The 15397-nt window shown below is 53.1% G+C and overlaps 1 protein-coding gene across 2 annotated transcripts in view; it reads right to left on the reverse strand.

Annotated features, from left to right (window-relative positions):
- Nucleotides 1-14847, reverse strand: part of PPFIA4 (protein tyrosine phosphatase, receptor type, f polypeptide (PTPRF), interacting protein (liprin), alpha 4) — a 58491-nt gene extending 43644 nt beyond the window's left edge. For both annotated transcript variants that reach the window (XM_011990500.1, XM_011990499.1), the window contains exons 1-2: nucleotides 14739-14847; nucleotides 2160-2792 (exon numbers count right to left, since the gene is read on the reverse strand). In XM_011990500.1, the coding sequence (XP_011845890.1) occupies nucleotides 2160-2393 (234 nt within the window). In that variant the 5' untranslated portion in view covers nucleotides 2394-2792; nucleotides 14739-14847. The remainder of the gene's footprint in view (nucleotides 1-2159; nucleotides 2793-14738) is intronic.
- Nucleotides 14848-15397: the final 550 nt, after the last annotated feature.

Raw genomic sequence — 15397 nt, forward strand, 5'->3', positions numbered from 1 at the left:
TTTTTTTTTTTTTTTTTCTTAGTAGAGACGAGGTTTCACTGTGTTAGCCAGGATGGTCTCGGATCTCCTGACATCATGATGTGTCCGCCTCGGCCTCCCAAAATGCTGGGATTCCAGGTGTGAGCCACCACGCCCAGCCTCACCTGCTGTTTCTAAACACCGGTGTGCCTTCCTAATATCACATCTTGGCTCAGTGGACCCCCTCCCCCTAGAAAACCTCTGTCACCACCTGATGAAATTGTAATCATCCTTCAAAGCCCATCTCAAAGGATAAAGCCTTGCTGGGAGCTGTCCAGACTCCCCATGGGGAGGCTCTCTCCCTCTCCAGAAAGCCATTTGGAGGAGTGGTCAAGAACACCAACTTGGGAGCCCATCATTCAACCACAAATATTTGTGAGCACCTATCACATACCAGGTCCTGTGCGGGTCACTGGGGATATAGTGACAAGAAAGACACAACCCCTGCCCTCATGACACTTCAGTGTGGGAAGTCGAGTAGGCCTGGGATCAAATCTCAGCTCTGCCCCTGTTAGCTGTATGACCTTGAACAAGTTACCTAACCTCTCTGAGCCGCATTCTCTGATCTGTAAGACAGAGGTAACAGTCCTCCCTCCAGGTGCTGGTATGAGAGTCAAATAAGCCAATGTATAGAAAGCACTTAGCCCAAGCCCATCAAAGGCAGTTATTTTTATCACTGATACTGTGCTTAATAACCCTTTTGGGCCTCTCTTATCTTCCTCTGCATTCTCTCCGGTCACATGGGTTGTATGTCTCCTTCCTAGTCTATGAGCTCCTTGGGGGCAGGAACTAGTCCATTCACTCTAGGGCAAGTTCAGAGCCTCGTGCACAGTGAAAGAGGAGGGCCCCACCTGCCCACCTGGCTGCTTCACCAGGGCTCCATATTCTTGTCCACTAAGCATCACTTTTGCGTAAGAAACTCACCCACCCAGGCCCAGCCCTGGTACTTTTCCCCACACACCGGCAAGGGCCTGGCACTGAGGCTTGAGCTCTTCGGCTCCTCAGGGCTGCTTCCCCAACCCCAGCAGCACCCCCACTGGGTCAGGGTAGGCTATGCCACGTGTCCAGAGCCGGCTTCCAATACCCATCTCTCTGCTCATACGAGGGGCGGAGAGGGCCGGATGCTCCCACAGTCAGTGTGAGCACTGTCTCACAGACACACAACCCCCAGCCCTTTCTGGGCCTGGTTATTAGGCAGAATTCACAGTTTCTTTGACAAGCAGAAGCTAAACAGCCCAAGAACCAAACCATCTAGGCTCCCACTCCCTCCTGCATCCCCAGAGCATGTGCCATGCCTAGAATATCTACCAAGTGGGTGATAAGCAGGCACCAGAAGGGAGCTCCCAGGCCAATGCAGTGAGGGAGAAATAGGTGCGGTGGTGAGAAACTTGGCCTCTCCAGGCACTTAGCCCCAGGCTCAGTTCCCACCTCCACCACACACTACCTGGATGGCCACGAACAACTTACTCATCTCCCCGAGCTTTAGTTCCGTGATTTGTACAATAGGACGATGGTGGTAATAGCACCAACTTCAGGGTTATAAGAATTTAGTGGGAGAATCCTTACAAAGTGCCTGGTCCACAGAAAGGACACAGTACACGAGACTACAGGACAGCTAGTGGCTGTGCTGTTGAGGAGTGTGAGACAGGATGTCAAGACATCCGGCCGCTAGACTCAGCTCTGCCCATCATCTTCCATGTGATATCTCTTGCTTTTTTCATCTATGCAGTAATGGAGATGGATGAGATGATCTCTAAGGCTTCACCCGTCTCTACTGTCTGTGATTCCCCACTCGCCACCTCCAAGAACAAGGCACTAGAGAGAAGTAGGCAGGGAGGAGGTTTCTTTCCAGTCTAGGGTGCCACCTACTGGCCGCTTGGGCTCACTGCAGCTGGCACCTATGGTTGCGTTTTTCTACCCACATCAAATTCCATCCATTTCTCCAGGGGAAACCAATTCCACACTGAGGAGCTTGGAAGTGACAGGGAAAGAATTCAAGTAGAGAGAGGAAGGAGAGTAAATGCTTGGTTAATTCCAATTGTTGATATGCAAATAGACGCAGATGAGCTGAGGGCCCAGTGGATCTAGCAGGGCTAGGGGAGGGAAAGGGGTTAAGGGAGACGCAGGCCTTAGGGCCTTACCTGGGGGAGGGCAGAGTTAAGGTGGCGCTGGAGCTGGTCCCGCTCATGTAGGGCATCCTGGAGTCGGCTCTGCGTGGCCGCCAAGGTCTCCTGACTCTCCCGAAGAGATTCCAGCAACTTCTCCCGCTCGTCCAGCATGTTCACCATCAGCTGCTCGAAGTTGGCGTCAGCATCGGCGCCATGAGGGGGCCCCAGGGGGTCCCCCTCATTGATTGTGGGCATCACCTCACACATGGTGGGGGAGGGCAGGGCTTTCTCAGCGTCAGGGGACAGGGAGGGACTCACAGGGTTGGCACCTCCAGGGGAACCCAGTGCATGGGTCTCAGGGTGGGCAGTGCCAGGTGAGTGGACAGGTGGGCAGGGGCTTCTCCCATAGCATCAGTTGCTTTTGCTCTGAAAGGGGCCTGGGGTCTGGAGTGCCCCTGTGGAACTGAGCCAGAAGGCCTGGCTTAACTTCTCAGGGCTGGGGCTGGGTGCCCTGTGTCCCCAGACATGCAGACAGCAGCCGAATGTGGCCATGACAGGCAGGGAGAGCAGGGCTGGAAGATGGCCCTTCTCTTAGACTGAGCGCCTGAGGCTGGCAGAGTCCCAGCTGGATCTAGCGACACCCATCGTTTCTGGAGGGCAGTGTGTCTGTGGGAAAAGAGACTGCTATGAGTACCAACTGGGTGGAGAAGGGCATCGGGGAGGGGGTGGAGCAGAGGAGACAGGACCTGAACTAGAAAGTGGAGGAGAGGGAGGTGCTGGCGCATGCCCCTTCTCCAGGCTTACTCACTCTGATGGCACCTCCTTAGTTTTCCCAAGGAATGCACATGCCTACTGCCCAGCCTCTGCCTCCCCCTGCTCTCCACAGCTGTCAGAAGTGCAGCCGCAGTGGCAGTGGTTCCCCTACCCACGTGGCTCACTGGCCAAATATAGAAATGATTCGGTCAGTGGCAGGGGAGCAGCCGGCAGAATGCCCAGAGTCCTCCTGAGACCTGGGGGTGGGAGGGGAGGAAATAGGGTCTCTGTGCTACCCCCAACCTTTTCCCCATCACTTAAGTCAACCAAGCAAATGCAAATGGGTAGAAAGGACTCTCAGTGGGAGTGGCTGTGAGTCCTAAAGGCTGGACCTCTTGGGGTCACAGGAAACAGGGGCAGAGTAGTTCCTGCCCTGGACACTGGCACAACATGGCTAAGGGTTTGCAGAGGCACAGACTGGGTACTGGGGCAGGCAGAGAGCCCTGACCTGCTGCATTGCCCATAATTCAGGGAGGAGGCTCTGGCTCAAGTCATTCCCCACTTCCAAAACCTGCCAAGGAGGACAGCACACAGGCCTGGCAGACAGCAGGATTGGATTCTGAGTTCACAGCCTCCTACCTCTGGCAGGGACTGAATGATGGAAAGGAACCCAGGGGTGATGTAGAGGTGCGGGGTGCCACTCTCCTACGGTGGGGCTACAGTGTGGCCCCTATCATGGCTGAGAATCTGCTCCCTCGGCATCATTACCCATTGCTGACACCGCAGAACCCACCAGCGAGGTCAGTTAGCATGTGCACAGCCTGGCTCTGCTGATACGCTGAGCCTGGCACAGGGGCCCAATGGTCAGAGCAACGGAAGCCAGCGATGAAGTAACGCGGAAGTAACGAGAAAGGCCGCGTGCAGCTGGGGATTTCTCTGCCTACAATCAGATTCCAACCTCCCTGTCCACATTAGAAAGCTACCACCTGAGTCGTTTTTCAGGGAGGACTGTCTTCAGAGGCCCCAGTAGAAGGAGAGAAGGGGTGTGAAGCCCCCAGCACAGCAATGGGCACACTGGAGGTGGCCCAAAAATGACGTTTTCCCTCCTTTCCTTCTCTTTTATCTTATGGGAGACGCTAGGAAAGCCTTCTGTCCACCCTCAGGGTGAGAATAACAGGCAGACTAGGAGGGTCAGGGTGGACAGGAAGCATCAGGATCCAGTGTGAGGTAAGAGGTCAGACACTGCACAGGCCTGTGGCAGGACTGAACCCAGCAGGGGAACGGCTGGCCTCTCCTACCTGGACCCCCTCCCCAGGGTACTAATGCTCTAGGCAGAAATAGGGGAAAGGAAGAGGGAGACTGGGGAGCAACACGGGGTCTAGATCCAAGGAAAGTTAGTGCACCAGCTTGAAAATTCAGAGCTCACACTCACAGCCCTTCCCAGGGGGGCTCAGAAGTGCAAGCAGGCATGTGGGCATGCACACACACATGCACTGAGACAGAAACACAGAGACCTAGAACAGATACACACGTGGCCACATACACACTCCCATGGATAGAAACTGGACACAAACTCTGGTCAAGGGGATCCTTCCCAAACCAGACGGCCACTGTGGAGGGCAGGGTCCCAGAAGGCTACAGAAGTAAAAAGTGGAAGCTTGGTCTGTCCCCTCCTTTCCCCAACACTGCTGCTCCCAGGGCAGCCTACTCGCACCTCCCTGCCTCTCAGAGCAGCTGTGAGTAGAGAGGAGGGGCTGCTGCCCCAGTCTGTCCAGAGCTGCCGTCTCCCTGAGGCTGAAAACAGCCGTTCCCCCAATTCTCCCATCCACCATGCCCAGGCCCCTCCACCCTGAATGCTCCAGCCCTGAGACTGAAAGGCCATATGGCCCCAGCCTACCTCCCCAAGTTCACCCACATCCAGGCACACTGCCCCCTCCCCCCATATTCCCCCACCCCTCCACATACACCAAGATGCCATGAGAGGCCAAAAGAGAAGACTAGGCTGGGGAAGTGGCCCCTTGTGGCAAAGACTAACTTTGGAGAAGACTGTAGTGTGCCAGGAAGGAGTTTAGGTACCCCAGGAATGACCCCAGCCCAGCAGATCCCCAGGCAGCCTGCAGCGTAGCATATAGGAAGAAGCCCAGAGCAGGGACTCAGGAGACTAGGGTACAGTCCTGCCACAGACCAGCTGGGTGACCTCAGGCTTGTTACCACCTACTGAGGCTTTGGCTATAAGACAAAACCCACAACCCTGGTTTTGCCTACCTTAGAGGGATGAGCTCATGGCTGGGCAGTAAATGAAGAGTAGAAAGCACCCTGTGATTGCATGGAAGTGTGAATTACCTTAGTGCTGGCCACCTGTGGGTGGAGTTTTTAAAGCTTCTTACAGGAAAGGGACTGGAGAAGTTCTCAGGAAGGCAGAACAGAACCTCGGGCTGCCCACTGTGAGGTACTGGCTATCTGGTCCAACCTGGCCTCCCCAAATCCTCCTGGTCATTTTAGCAACTGAGAAGCTGGCTTTGGTTGCTTCTCTTCTCACTAGCCCCTTCCTGGCCTCTCTCTAAACCAGGTGCCAAGGAGCAACTCCACCTGCCCTGGCCAAATGGCATCATGTAGAGTTGGTCTGGAGATAGCCCAGAGAGGACTGCCAGGCAGATGCCCCTGAGATAACTGTCCAGGACCTCCTGCCCCTGTCCTGTCCGCTGCACAGGCACAGTGAGCAGAAGGGGGCCCCAGGACAGCCACGTGGGGCATCTGGCTCCTTCCGGCTCCTTCTGGCTCCAGGGCCATCTTTAAATAGCGCAATTATCATCTCGGCCTAACAGAAGCCTCCTCAACTCCTGCACAATTTCTAAGTAACACTCACAGGTCCTGATTCAGAGGCGAAAGCTGCCAGTCCCCAAAGCAAGCATTTGCAAGGGGCTTTGCCGGGGAGGAGTGTGGGCAGGCTGTGAAACAGCAGAAGAGGGCTCAAGAGTGAGTGGGTGTGAGTGTGCGTGTGGGGGGTGGGGGATTAGACAAAAAGTAGGCCTTGGGCCTTCAGAAACACAGAAGAGGCAACTTGGGGGCCTCTTTGGCATCCCAAAAGTCACCCCCACCTTTTCCTAACACACAGGAGGGATGGGCACTTGGGTCTGTTGCTCTGGCTGGCCCCACACACAGGCCTGGCTCCCTCCTGCCTACCAGATGGCAGGCCCGGCCATGGAGAGAGCTGGACAAGGGTAAGGCTGCCAGCCCCTGCGGAGACCACAGCCCGGAGCAAGCCTGCTAGGAGCGTCTGAGGGGCTATTCAGCTCGGCAAAAATGGAGCCTCCAGGTGGCAGCTACGAGGGAAAAGGGGAAGGTCAGACACCCGTCCGACTGGAGGTCGGGGGAGGATCTGAGGAAATGCGGAGGGCGGGGGTCTTCCAGAAAAATAATGGTCGCCAGAGCTGCTATGAGTCACTCACATTTACCATGTGCCCAGCACTGTGCTTCCAAATGGTATGAATTATTTTAATCCTCATAATTATTTGCAAGGAAGATGTAATTTTTCTTCCCATTTCACAGAAGTGAGAACTGAGATGCAATGTCATGTAACCAAGTCTATGCAGCTAGTGAAATGAAGAACCAGGATTCAATTCGTCTGTCTCATGCCAAAGAAGGGTAGAAGAAGGAGGAAGAAGAGAGAGGGTAAAGACAACCCCTTCAGACTTCATGTCTCCTCCAACAAACCTTCCCCACCCTCATCAGGGTGATGGCAGCCGGAGGACAGCTCCCCTCAGCCTTCCCTGTCCCTCTCCTCCTCCAGCCTGGGGGAAGGCCTCTGCAGAGCAGCCAAGATGGTCATGAGGCCTGGAAGGCCCCGTCCTCCATGCACCCAAATCTCTGCTCCCAGCCCCTAGCTGGTTCCACACCTAGTTGTAGGCAGCTTCTCTGAGTTCCCCCCGACTGCCCCCCACTCCCATAGGCACTGCAGAAACAGACACTCTTGGGAGCCCTCATCCTTGGGACTCTCAGATATTCTCCCCGCCGTGGGCCTGCAGCTCAGTTGCCCATGCCTCAGGCTGCCCAGAAGTTTCTCCTTCTTCCCTGTCCAGCTCTGCATCCCCAGAAGCCTGGCCCTCATTCATCCTCTCCTCCAGAAATCCAGCCCCACCTCCTCTCCTGCTGCTCCCTAGCCCTTCCCTAGCCCTGCTCACTGAGGCCTGTTTCCAGGGCCCACCTATAGCTCCTGTTCGTCCAGCTCCTCACTGGTCTGCCTCTCATCTCCCTTTCCATGTTGGTCTAATGAGCTTAGATCACCCTGCTAAGCTCATCTCAAACACCACTTCCTCCACGGAGTCTCTTCTGATCCCTCCAATGTGTGAGATCTGCCTTCCGCTGAGCCAGCGCTGCCCTCTAGTTATACCTCTGTTCGTGGGACTTCTCTTACTTCACATCATCTCATCTGTAGACCCATCTCTGAGTACTCTAACACAGGGCCCTAACACACATGGAACTGAACAGACCTGTGCTGACGGTCATTCCAGGGCAGTCCATCCCTGACTGACTTCAAAGAAGGGGAACTCCAAAACAGGACTGACATGGCCACCTTCTAGGTTCAAGTGATTCTCCCGCCTCAGCTTTCTGAGTAGCTGGGATTACAGGTGCCCTCCTCCACATCTGGCTAATTTGTTTTTTGTTTGTTTGTTTGTTTTTGTATTTTTAGTAGAGATGGCATTTCACCATTTTGGCCAGGCTGGTCTTGAACTCCTGACCTCAGCTCTCCGCCCACCTCGGCCTCCCAAAGTGCTAGTATTACAGGCGTGAGCCACCACACTCGGTCTGAAAATTAAACCTTCTTGAGAGCAAGATGGGGGCTGCTCCTGTCTTGAAAGGCAGACTCCAGAGCAGCTGATGATTCCGAAGGCTGTCATGCCCACGGACCATGCAGGTGACCCTGGGAAGATCCTGAATCTCTCTGAGCTTCCATTCCCCATATCCTCTGTGAATGGGGATGATAACAGTACCCACCTCAGACAGCTGGGACACAGGATGTCTACAGTCAGCCTACACAAAGTGCTGAGATCAGCACCCAGCAACACTCCGTAAGTGTTAATGAACTCTCAGCACCCTAGGCTCCCAGAGCGCCTCAAGTCTGGGCCCAATGAACTACAATAAGAAAATTAAACATCTATTCTGGCTACAGGAAGCCATTCCCAGCGAAAAAACTCTCGGAAGAGCCCTACTTAAGAGTTTCCACTGCTAGCCACAGATCCCTTCAAAAGCATCCAGTTCTCTGGGCCCCCGACATGACTAGCAGTGAGACTTTACCCCTCTGTGCTTCAGGTTCCCAAGTCTGGAAAAGGAACACTGTAACATACAATACACTCTAGCGCTCTCACAGGTTGTCATGAGGCTCAAAGAGGTAACAGACATGAAACAGTTCTAAGTATAAAATGCCGCCCAAGCACAGGTTAGCACCAGCTTCTGAATACACTCAGCCTCCTAATGCCAAGCTCATTCAGGGGACATGGAAGGAAGTATCTGTTCAGACAGGCTCCCCTGGGCCTGAGTCTGTGAAGTCCAGCTCTCCAGCTGCTCCCCAGGAGTTAGACATGGACCACTTCTTCCCAAGACATGGCCTATCACTCGAGTGAGCACAGAACTTACTGTCCAAACCAGGACTCTCTTGGTTTACAGGGTCATGGTTTAGACAGTCAACCACTGTTAACAATCACACCAGAACACAGGTTTCACCTGGCCATACGGTCACCCTTCTCATTGCCACCCTAGGAGGACTAATGTCAAAACTAATGGGGAAGGCCGGGCATGGTGGCTCATGCCTCTAATCCCAGCACTTTGGGAGGATGAATTGGGAGATTGCTTGAGCCCAGGAGTTCAAGACCAGCCTAGGCAATGTGGTGAGACATCCTCTCTACAAAAAAAAAAAAATTAGCTGGGCACAGCGGCATGCATCTGTAGTCCCAGCTACTCAGGAGGCTACAGTGGGAGGATCACTTAAGCCTAGGAGATGGAGGCTGCAGTAAGCCAAGATCACACTGCTTACACCAGCCTGGGTGACAGAGTAAGACCCTATTTCAAAAACAACAACAACAAAAAAAAACCAGCGGGGAAGGGATAATTACAAGCCTCTGACCTCCCACCTGCAAATAGTTCCTCTTCTGAAATACCCAAAATTATAGACATCACACCTACCTCTTTAACTTAAGACTGGGGTTTGCAAGCTAAGCTTTATGACAAAGTACCTTTAGGGGCAGTCCAGGGCCAAAAGGAGGGTGAAGAGGTGTGACAAATTCAAAAGGCTCTAAATTCTCTTTTCTTACTTTAATCCCATCAACTGCAAATCTGTCCGTTTTATGGGACATCTGATTAAGGTTTCAATCGTATAAAAGGATTCCAAGTCCATGAAGAGGTTAGAAAATCCCTAGTTTAAATATTGTCTACAGAAGGCCCCTGCTAAATAAAAAAAAAAAAACGTTCTCAGAAAGGCTGTACATCAGTGCAACAATGACAACCCTGGGAATGCTACACAAGTAACACCAGGAGCCAACCAACTATTTTCCACACTCCAAATGTCTAATAGAGATCATATAGTTACCAAGCCAAAATATGACTCTGCACCACCGAACACAGACACAGCTTTTGCTAAACTTACATCATTAAGTACATTCCCAGAGAAAACTCTAGGCATCTTCTGCTAATCAGAGCCATTAATCAACACAAATGTCCTCAAATAATGTTTGCAGAAGAAGAAACAAAGTAATAAGCATGGCAAATTTGGAGAATAAAAATATTTCAAAACTAGGGATCCATGTGGGACAAATATTAAACACGATCCTCAAAGTCACTGCATTCGTAGAACAACCCATCAGATTAGGGAGCCATCGCAGAGCAGAGAAGAGGATGGTCCAGAGTGCTAATAGGCACCAGGTGTAAAAAGTCCAGAGTACAGAACTGCAGGTAGGAATGTAGGCATCATACAAAATGTGCATTTGTATGTGGTCACAGAAGTGGAGGGCAGTATGAAAAGAGAATGGGGGGGTGTCATGTGTCTTCATGCAACAGAATGTGTGTGTCATCGTGAGAATGCATGGTATATATGTGTGGCAAAAAGGAAGAGAAGCCAGCACAGTAGTAGTTCATACCTCGGGCATAAGCCCTGGGCCCAGTAGCACTTTGGAAGGCCAAGGCAGGGAGATTGCTTAAGCTCAGGACTTTGAAACCAGCCTGGGCAACATGGCAAAACCCCATCTCTACTAAAAATACAAAAACTAGCTGGGCATGGTGGCATGCACCTGTAGTCCCAGCTAATAGGGAGGCTGAGGTGGGAGGATCACTTGAACACAGGAGGTTGAGGCTACAGTGAGCCATGATCATGCCACTGCACTCCAGCGTGGGCAATAGGGAGAGAGAGGGGGAAAGGGGCAGAGAGAGAGCGTGTGTATGTTGTGTGTATGTCTGTGTGTAAAGTTATGGTCATAAGTATGGTGTCCTGAGAGCATAAGCATGAGACCAAGTAGGTGTATAGACTCATGACAGTGTGTAGATGTGTGTGGTCATAAGTACATCAGGGCTCATGACTGCATATAATTGTGGTCATGAGAACACACGTGTGGGTACACAGCCATGACAGTAAATGTGTATGGTCATACATGCACAAGCACCTGGGATTCATAACATCACACATGCTCACAGGAGCACATGGGGGCTGTGAGAGCTTGTGCCAGTATGCGTGTGTGATCATGAAAGTGTATTGGTGGTCATGAGACAGTGTAAGTCCATGTGTGGCCTTGAACCTGTGTAAGAAGGTATGAGCAAGAGAGGAGGGAGGGATGGGGTGATACTGAAAGAATGAAAGCTCTACTAGCTCCAGGTGCTCTGCCCCAAAGTAGGACCAAAAATTTGGGGCACTCCACAACTAGCCTAGTTTGAGCTGAAGTCATGGAACTGGGGCCACCCCAACTTTCTACCTACCCCCACCCATCGGGGATGCACTGCACCATCTCCCAAGCCCAGGCCTCCAGGTCCATGAGATTGCTGGGGTCGCCCCCCTGCATGTCCCAAAATGCTCACTCCTCACAGAACAGCTCAGGCAAAGCTCCAGGCCCGGCCCCACTCCCCAGGCCTCCAGTCCCAGCAGCGCCCCTCTAGGCCAAAGGAGAGCCATCTTCTGAAGCAGCTGCCGAGGCCCTCTCCCATCCAGCCTCACCCCACAGCTGGACTCAGAAGGGCTCTCGGAGGTCACAAAGGCCACCTCCCACCCTGTGTGGGAGTTTCTTTCACAACATCCCTGGCAGCCCAGTCTTGACCTGATTATCCTTCAGGAACAAGGAGCTCACTATCAAATGAGGAAGGTTTCATCGTTCTAAGGAAGCTTTTTCTTCCATTGAATGGAAAACCCATCTCTCTTTGAAATGACAGTTATCTATCTGAAGACAGTGGCCATGAAGGCACATCAAGTAGATCTCTAACTTATGAGCATTCAACTCTAACAGCTGGGTGAAATAAGCAATAAAGGCCTCTAAAATCAAATCGGCTATTTCATCTGACACTTTACTACAAAATTATATTGTGCATATGTACTCTTTGTAAAATCACTGTACAGTAGTATATACAGTATATATTTACATAATATAAAATACATATATACCATACTATACATTCATATTACTGTTCAGGGTTATAAACCCATTTGCCATGCTTTATGAGAGACTGGGGAGTTTTCACTTCATCTACTGCCCACAGCATCTAATGCCCCCACAGGGATGTAACACCAGTGTCCTGGGTCCCCAGAGGTTTCGCTGCTCCAGGTTAAATATCTCCAGTGGCAAGGAGGCCCTGCTTCATGGAACTCGGGATCAGAAGACAGACCTCTTCAATTCAATCCAACAATCACTTACTGAGTGATTTCCATGCATCCGATACTGTTACGAAAGCAAAAGACATGTAAGACAGAAAGTCCACAGGCTACTTGAGAGAACACAGATACACATGTAATCACTGGACAGCAGTACAGAGAAGCACGTGACCAAACACTCAGTCTCTGGCACAGTCAGGGGGTCAGTGCTGAACACCACTTGGAGTTTGACCAACTGAATTAACTGGTGGCAGCTTCTCCTCCAGCTCTCTCAAAACGAAGCAGCCCCAGCCAAGGCCTCTCAATCACCAAGTGAAACGCAGGTGGCTACTACATGCTAGAGCTGACTTCACCTCGGGGGATGGAGATACCTGAAGGAGGCCCTGAGGTTGCAGCACCCGAGCCTCTCTGAAAGCAGAGCAATGAGCTGGGCAGCAATCGTGCTTCTTGTGCCAGCAGCCAGGCAACAAGCGGGGAGGCCTCAGGCTCAGCCCAGCCCTGGAGTCTCCTGCCATCCTTGCTTAGAGCTCCTTCCCCCACTGCTGTTTCCCCCACCAGCGCTGTCCCTGTGACATTCTCAGTTGCCTCAGGCCCCTCCCAGTATAGCAAATGCAGAGGGTCCCCTAGAAGCAGCCCCTTCCACAGTATATCGAGGACCATGGTCCCTCTGAATCCTCCACTCTGCTGGCCACCCGAAGTGCCACGCTCCTGTGAGCCAGCACCGTATGCCCTCCAGAGCTAATTATAGGTCAGTGAGCTAGCAGGCCAGAGGGGGACAGATGGTGACTTCATGTGGCTGCAATACATACTTGTCCCTCCCTCCCTCTGACCCCACTCCCTCCCCTCCATTTCTCTCAATTCCCTATGTGGGACCCAGACTTTGAGGCAGTTTTCACTCCCTCAATCCTCCCTGCTCCCCACCACTTCTCCTCTCCAACACAAGCACAAGCACACACACTCACGCATGTGCACACACATGCACGTGTGCACATACACGCACACACACCCCTCCATACCACTCAATTGCCATGCCTTGTTTCTACAGCAACTCACCTATGGAGCCAACACAGTAGGGCCTAAAGCCCAGGGGAGAATGTCCTTGGCATTCGAAGGCCTCAGCTAGCCGCCCGTATCTTAAAACCCGCTTAGCACCCAGCTCCCTGGCCCTGCTAAGCCTTCATCCCCACCTCATCACCACCACAGCCTGACTACTCATTCTCTTGCCTAGCTCTAGCTCTGCCATCCTCGGAGGCTCCATGAAGAACTACAAGCCATCCCTGACAACTCTTTCCAACTCTAAGATTTCAGAAATCAGCTCAGAGATGAGACCCAGGAGCCTGGCTGCCTGCCATGCCCTGCCCCTCCAGCCCTCCTTTACAGCCCAGCAGCCAGACCTCATGCACTGCACAGTTCTGACATCATGACATGCTCAGCAGCACAAACCCCAACCCCACTGGACAAGAATTCCCTTCCACGCCCTCCTCCCCCACACTCTTCCATCTTCCAGAGATGGCGTCTCCCACAATGCAGAGTGTCTAGGACATTCTTGGCCCCCAATAACCATTTTGTCATTCACTATCTCCTTACTTTGAGATACCATTTATCCCAGGAAGCCTCCTCAAACCTCAGGACAAAATCTGAGAAAATAACCAAGGAAAATCATTCAAGCTGCCCTTTTGCTTAGGCAGCTTCCCTGGGACTACCTGGCCAGTTAATAGTGGTACGGGGTGTGTAGGCTGCAGTCTAGTTCAGACAGCTGCTTGAAAGTACGTGGACACAGTTCTTTCTTTTTCTAATCCAACAGTAATGTAACAGAATGGGGGTGGGGGGTGAGGGAGGTGTTAACAGAATACCTACTATGTGTGCCTACTATGTGTACCTTTCAGCTGCTCCGTGGCTGTAAATTGCCTTCAGAAGACCTAGCACCGAGCATAGTATCCGGCAGATAGTAGGTGTCCAATAAATGTTTGCTGGATGTTGAACAAAGTACTAGGTACCAGATCCAACAACTCTGGAAAGGACTATGGGAAATCCCCGGAACCTGGCTCCTGGAGAGGACCCTTAAGCGCACACCAGGAGGGGATCTCCCTGCTAAGCAAAGGCTCCTTAACCACTTGCTCTCCACACAGAACGGCTTCAACTCTTCCGCTCCTCTGATGGAAACTACCAGCACACCTCTCCTCAAAGGTGACATCAGCGCCTAGTGGCACCTTGTCCTGGATCCCTCTTCCTTCTCAAAAAAAACCACCTACACCATGTCTCCAAGTCCTCCAACCCGACCTCTCTCTTCCCACCCACCATCAAAACCTCAAAATCTGTGCTAGAAAACATCCCTACTGCGTGGACGTAAGTCAGCACCCCACTCCCACCCTCCAGTTCAGGCACCTCTATTCCAGCCCTCTTTTCCTGTTGCGCCCACCCCTGTCGCCACCCCCACCAGGCCTCGGGTTGGCCGCTCCTTCCACCCCACCGCCCTGGCACTGCGGAGATGGGGGCATCTCTGGCACAGACTGAGGCTGGCAGTTCGAGGAATGGAGAGCTAGCAACAGGAACAGGGGTGCTATGAGGAACGTGGGAAGGATTAAGACCCCCGCGAAGAGCGAAGACCTCAGCTCCTCAGAAGCGCGTCCCCAAAGAAGTGGGGTTAGCCTCGGAGCATTTTCGCTTTTTCTGACTCTCCTGGAGGGGAAATGGGGGCGCAGTCTGCTCCGTTCCCACCGGGAGACTCGCCAACTCGGCCCCCTCCCCCGAAGCCGATGGAGCAGAGGGCGCACCCCACACCCTCCCCGCAGATCAGGCATCGCCCCCATCTTCACCCCCAAGGGCACAGGGCACCGCAAAGGCTGGCGAGGGGCGGCAGGAGGAGCCGTACCTACGCCTGCCGGAGACAGCACATGGGGAGTCAAAAAGGGCTGTTTCCTGAGGCACGATAGACGAGACCCCTCCCCAAACTGTCGAGGGGAGTTGGAGGTGGGGAAAAGACGCATCCTACCCCAGTCCAAGCTCTGGGCGCTCACCTGCCTGCAAATGCCGAAGGCCAGGCAGCTAGGCTCGGAGGCAGCAGGGAGCCGCCCCCGACCGGTGCAGACCGACACGTCCTAGAACCGAGCCGGCGCCGAGGTAGCTGCAACCTCCGCCGCCCAAGCGCCCGGCCGCGAAGCCCCGCCCCCTTCCTCCGTGGACAACCCCCCCAGGCTCCGCCCCCTGGGCGGGGCCGGGCTGCCGCGCCCGAGGCCACGCCTCCCGCCCCCAAGCGCCTCCGGTCCCGGCACGTGACGAGAGCGCCGCTTTGAGGCTGCGCGCCATCTTGGTCCAGCCTCGGAGGTGGCAAAGTGCCAGGGTTTTACCCTGCAGGAGGAGGGTCTCAGGTCACAGGAGTGCTGCCAACATTCTGCCCCCTCCCTCTGAACTCGCCCCTGTTCCGAGTCTAAGCCTGTTCCCTAAATTGGCCTTAGTCTCGGCCTTGTAATTGTTGTCAATAGTTTGCCACCTTTCACACTTGCTCTCTCCTGCCCATTACTTGCTTTTCTTTTGATCGCACCCGTTTTTTAAGTGGGGAAACTTGATATCCAGATACTACATCTGTAGTATGCAGTTCAGTGAATTGTGTCGCTTGCCTTCAGGCACCTGGCTGTTCTAACACTGTTACTACAAAATGGTTTGTCTATTACATATA

This window comes from Mandrillus leucophaeus, unplaced genomic scaffold, assembly GCF_000951045.1.
Source record: "Mandrillus leucophaeus isolate KB7577 unplaced genomic scaffold, Mleu.le_1.0 Scaffold38, whole genome shotgun sequence".
Lineage (NCBI taxonomy): Eukaryota > Metazoa > Chordata > Mammalia > Primates > Cercopithecidae > Mandrillus > Mandrillus leucophaeus.